At 34.6% G+C, this 6000-nt stretch overlaps 1 protein-coding gene across 1 annotated transcript; it reads right to left on the reverse strand.

The window, feature by feature from the left end:
• Positions 1 to 2305: 2305 nt before the first annotated feature.
• HELRODRAFT_180536 (hypothetical protein) lies at positions 2306 to 4480 on the reverse strand (the record flags this gene model as incomplete). Its single annotated transcript, XM_009029837.1, has 1 exon — positions 2306 to 4480. One exon carries the CDS (start codon positions 4478 to 4480, stop codon positions 2306 to 2308), a length of 2175 nt encoding a protein of 724 aa, XP_009028085.1.
• Positions 4481 to 6000: the final 1520 nt, after the last annotated feature.

Here is a 6000-nt window from a genome sequence, read left to right on the forward strand (position 1 = left end):
AATGATGGTGATGACGACGACGATGATTATGATGACCATGTGCGGTGATAATAATGAAGATAATGGTAATAGTGATGATAATGATGGTAACAACGGTGATGATAATGATGATGACGATGGTAATGATGATGATTATGAAAACGGTATAAATCTGAAAAAAAAACAGGAAATGGAGTACCAAAAACCCTGAAAACACCATGTCGTGTAGTTGACAACGATAATAAATACAACGAAAACAACAAAATCTGCAGCAGAAGCAGCAACAACAACAACATTTTCAACAATAAAAACATCAACAATAACAACATCAACATTATCAACAACAACAGCACCAACAACAACAACACTCACCTATGCCTTCTTCTTTTCTTCTTCTTCCGACTATAATTATCATCATTCAGCAGCGGCACTGCGGCTGTTGATGACGACGACGATGACGTCATTAGATTGAGATGATGATGGTGATGATGATGAGGATGATGATGTGAAAGATGAGGATGATGATGATGGTGATGATGATGAGGCTGTGTTTGGTAAGCTGATGATGCCGATGATGATGGGTCCACGGTGATGTTGTTACCTATTTGAAATTAATTGTGATGATAATGCGATTATCATTATTACACACACACACACACACACACACACGCACATACACACGTACACATACGTACAAACAAATAAACACATACACAAACAAACACATCCACACATACACATACACACATGTACAAACAAATAAACACATACTCACACAAACAAACACATCCACACACACATACACATACACACATGTACAAACAAATAAACACATACTCACATAAACAAACACATCCACACACACATACACATACAAAACTAAACAATGGCCACGACAAATTTTTTGATGGTACTTAAAGCATTATTGCAAGGGGCGTACAATGATATAGCGTATGCAATTTATTATACATTATTATATAATCATAATATATATATATATATATATGTGTGTGTGTGTGTGTGTGAGTGTGTGTGTGTGTGTGTGTGTGTGCTATTATCACTACTGCTGCTGCTTCTACTACTACTACTTTTGCTACTATTACTATTACTTCTCCTATATTTTTATCATTTCATTTTACAGTTACTTTATTTACCACCACTACTACTACTACTACTACTGACATTATTACTACAACTGCCACTACTACTTCTACTACTGCTACAACAACTGCTACTACTACTATTACTACTACTACTATTGCTGCTACTACTACTACTGCAACTACAACTACTACATCCACAAGTACCTAAATCATTGTTGTAGTAGTCGTAGCCAAATTCAACACGTTTTAGCGTTAAGATGACGCAATAATGACGTCACTTTCACACCGCCCAATCGCGAGGGTCGGCGGAGATCACGTGAGAAAAACCTCCGCCAATCACGTACCGGGTACTATTAATATATTTGAACTTCAGGCACGTGCACGTGAGCTAACGTAGCGAACTGTTTTTAGAGGCTACTCTGATGCAAAGTATAAATAGGTTTTGAAAAATTATGATAACAACATCGCTAATAATAATAATAATAATATTGTAAAATAAAATAAAATAGATGAGTTAAAGATGAGGAAGTAGTCTTCGCTGCTCGCCATTATAGATATAAAATGCGTACAACGAGAAATATGATCAGTCTTAATATAGTTATTATACATTTGAATGTCTGTCACAATAGAAAGCGTATGATGATGATATTACTGAATTAGTTAAATCGTAACATAATTGTTCAGTCCAAATAAAATTTACAAAGGATAATAATAATAATAATAATAATAATAATAATAATAATAATAATAATAATAATAATAATAATAATAGGTAACCAGTGTAGCTAAGGTACTAAAATAGTATTCAAATACTTACTCCGGGCGCAATTAGTTAGACAGCATCTAATTGATATTAATTAGTAATTAACAAATTTTTAATGACCACTTTGATATCAAAGAATTTCTCCATCAACCATTTATTTTCTTCCGTTCCGTCCATGCTATCAATCTCCTCTTACTAAGGATGTTTTATTTGCAGACAATTTAAATTCTCAACATGCGAGTATTTTAACCGCACCGTAATTATTAAAAATGAAATAATTATAATCATAATTATAATTATAATTATAATTAATATTATTCTGATTTTTATTCATGAGATTTTTTCATCAAACAACGAATTTTTTCATCCTGGTTTGATACAACATCATAATCGTAGCCCGGACAAAAAAAATTAATAAAATTTTAAAAATTCTGAAAAAGTACAGCAAACTCGGGAAAACCTAACCCCCAAGAACGGATCCGAACCCAGAAAGGGCACTTCTTACCCCGTGCCTCAAAGGCAGCCCGACACTACCCACCCCACCTCCATACGTCAGGTGATTAGACAAGCCGGAAGTAGTCTGTTGTTGGCCGGAAATGGTCATATCGGACCCGGGCGATAGAAGAGCGTTTGTTGTGTGACCAAATATCATTGCATTATCGCCGTGTAGAAGTTGTAGTTGATTTGTTTGTGGTTGTTGTTGCTGTTGCTGCTGCTGTTGCTGCTGCTGTTGTTGCTGCTGCTGCTGCTGATGTTGTTGCTGCAAAGTTGGCTGCGAGAAAAACATCATGGACGAAGCGAAATCCTGTACATCGTGAAAGGTAGACAAACCGGAAAAGGTTGGCGATTTCCAAGATGGCGGATAAAATGGCGTCGGTGGAAATTTGTTGATGTCGTCGTCGTTGTTTATATCCGTTGTTGTTGTTGTTGTTGTTGCTGTTGTTGAGTCTGTTAATATATTGTTGCCATTGTGATGAATGGGGCTGCTGTTTATACTGCCATTTAGAGTGTTGTATGCTGGTGTTAAACTTATGAAGGCAGAGTTATTTTTCTGGATGTTTGTGATGGGATTGTTGTTGCAAATGTTGTTGTTGTTGTGATGAAATATGTTGTTGTTGTTTACGTTTAATGATTGGTCGTTTGATTTTTTTAATATTTTATCTATGTTGACGCAGTTGTTGATTTTTCCATTTTCATTGTCGTTGTTGCTGTTGTTGTTTAATATGCCATCTACACTGAGATAACCATTCAAGTTGTTGTTTATGTTGCTGTTGCTGCTGTTTATGTTGTGGTTGTTAGTAGCATCGCTATTGTTTACGTCATCAGCATCGTCGTCGTCGTCATCATCATCTTGAGTATTTGAGTCAGATGAACAAGAGCTATTTAGATGAAAATCTAAATATTTATCAGAATGATGCTGAGGGTGATGAAGATGATTATTGTTGTGATTGTTATTTATGCTGTTGTTGTTGTTGATGTTGTTGTTGTTGTTTTTGTGGTAAAAATAATTTGTCGGATCGCTTAAATATGATCTTTTTTGTACTGGATAAAATGACGTGTACGCAGCGTGTAAACCCAAAAGTTCATGTATACCAAAAGAATTGTTGTTGGTGTTGTTATTGATGTTGTTGCTGATGTTGTTGTTGATGTTGTCGTTGTTGTCGGTGTTGTTGTTGTTGTTGTCAGTTGATTCGTGTAAGTTCGGTAAAAATGCTGCTGATGTGTTTAGTAGATTGATGTCGTTGATTTTGTTTTCATAAAAATTGTTGTTGTTGTTGTCGTTTTTGTTGTTGTTGTTGTTGTTAGTGTTGTTGTTGATGCTTTTGTTGCCGTGTAATGTTGTTTTACTTGGTCTGATTTTTCTTTGTGTTGTTTTTTCAATAGTTTTGGTTTTGCGATTAGGAGAATTTGGCTTGTCTAGGTTGTTGTTGTTGTTGGCTGTGTTGTTTTTATTTCTACCATTTTGAGACGAACTATTCTTGCTTACGTTTTTGTTGTTATGAATGTCATTACCGTTAGCGCTGTTGTTGTTGCTGTTTAAATTATTTTGTATCTTTCTATTTCCGTTTTCTACATTGACGCCACTATGAAACCCGCCAATCATTGATGAATAAACATGATGATCATTAGCAGCGTCATCATCGTTCTCATCGTCGTCGTCGTCATCATCATCTTCATCATCATTGCCATTTAGATTTGTCATCAAGCCATTCTCCACGCTACCAACACTTATGCCGCTAGGATCGCCGCCACCAATACCACTACTACCGTTATTACAAATGGCCGCCATGCCATTAACGTTGTTGGTTGAGTAGTAGTAGTATGGGAAGTAGGTTGGTATGTCGGGGTTTGCAGGGCTCTGGTAGCCAAAATATTGGGTAGTGTATGGGTTTTGATATGTCGGGAATGATGGTGGTAGCGGAGATGTGGACGTTAATTTGTTGTTGTTGTTGAAAAGAGACGTTGTTGTTGTTGTCGTTGTTGTCTGAATGTCGGTTTGCATGCTGTTTGCGCTGTCTACATGGTTGTTGTTGTTGTTGATTTCGGAGTAATACGAATAAAGCATATTGTTACTGTTGTTGTTGTTGTTGTTGCGTTGTTGTTGTTGTTGCTCTATACTGTTGAATGTTTTCATGGCGTTGTTGTTGATGTAGTAGCAGTAGTAGCAGCTCTAGTAGTAGCAGTAGCCTTTGTTGTTGGCGTTGTTGCTGATGCTATTAACGTTGAAGTCGATGATTTATATTAGTAAAAGTATCATAAAACAACAACAACAAAAACAACAACAACAATAATAATAATAATAAATAAAATTATTAATATTAATAGTAATAATTTATATTCAAATTAACGTTTCAGAAGGTTTAAATATTTTTCAGGGCAGTAAGAGTAACGGTTCAGAGGTCAAATGAATGATTAAGATTTCCTATAATTAGAAATTTGGGGTTTATGTGTGTGTGCGTGTGTGTGCGTGCGTGCGTGTGTGTGCGTGTTTGTGAGAATGACGATAACATGACGTCATAGCCTTATGAATTATTAATATCATTATTATTCAAATAATCCGTTAATTACTATTTTAATTAATTACAGCCAGTTTTATATTCTATTACGTCATCGTCATCATCACCATTATCGCCATTATCATCATCATCATTATCATCATTATCATCATCATTATCATTATTATTATTATTATTTTTATTATCATTATTATTATTCCTCATCATCGTCCTCAACTTAATTTGATCTGTCGCCTATGTTAAATTCAATCAGTCATTGGTTTTTTATCACTATCGTTGTTTTTGATCTAAACAACGACAACAACTACAAGAACAACAACAAGCAACAACTACTACAAGAACAACAACAAGCAACAACTACTACAAGAACAACAACAAGCAACAACAACTACAAGAACAACAACAAGCAACAACAACTACAAGAACAACAACAAGCAACAACTACTACAAGAACAACAACAAGCAACAACTACTACAAGAAAAAGAAGAAGAAGAAGAACAACAACAACAATAATACCTTTTCTATTACAAAAAATTTACGACTAACTTCTCTCTGACAGTTTTTATAATCCGTTGCAAAAAAAATTTTGTAAATTTGTTTTTGCAGAAAAAAATTTTATTGATTCTTTTATTAAATTTTTTTTCTCATTATTTATTCTCGACTATATCCCACATTAAATGAAAATTTGATAAATTAAAACTCGAAAAGTCCGCCAAAATGGCGATAGAGATATTCCAATGAAATGATTCAGAAATCAGTGATTAGTAAAAAAAAATGTATTAACGATCAAAATCGAATCACTTAGAATGCGATTTTAAAGTAAACCGAGCGATAATGAGTGAAAAATTAAATGCTCTTTCATAACCAATTAAACATTTAACATCAGTTTATTCAATTTAAACCAGCCAATAAGAAACAGTCAAATTAGCAGCTTATTACAGCCCAAGCTAAATCTCGAACGCCGATTGGTCTGACGTTAGTCATACTGTAATTTCACTGGCTGCCGACCGACCAATAGGAACAATCGTGATTTTAACGTTCTCAATACAGATAGAATTAAAAAGGCGGAGAAAAAACATGATGATGAAGTGGTGATGATGATGATGATGGTAGTGATGATTATGATGACGATTAAAT

Source organism: Helobdella robusta, assembly GCF_000326865.2.
Source record: "Helobdella robusta unplaced genomic scaffold HELROscaffold_62, whole genome shotgun sequence".
Taxonomy (NCBI): Eukaryota; Metazoa; Annelida; class Clitellata; order Rhynchobdellida; family Glossiphoniidae; genus Helobdella; species Helobdella robusta.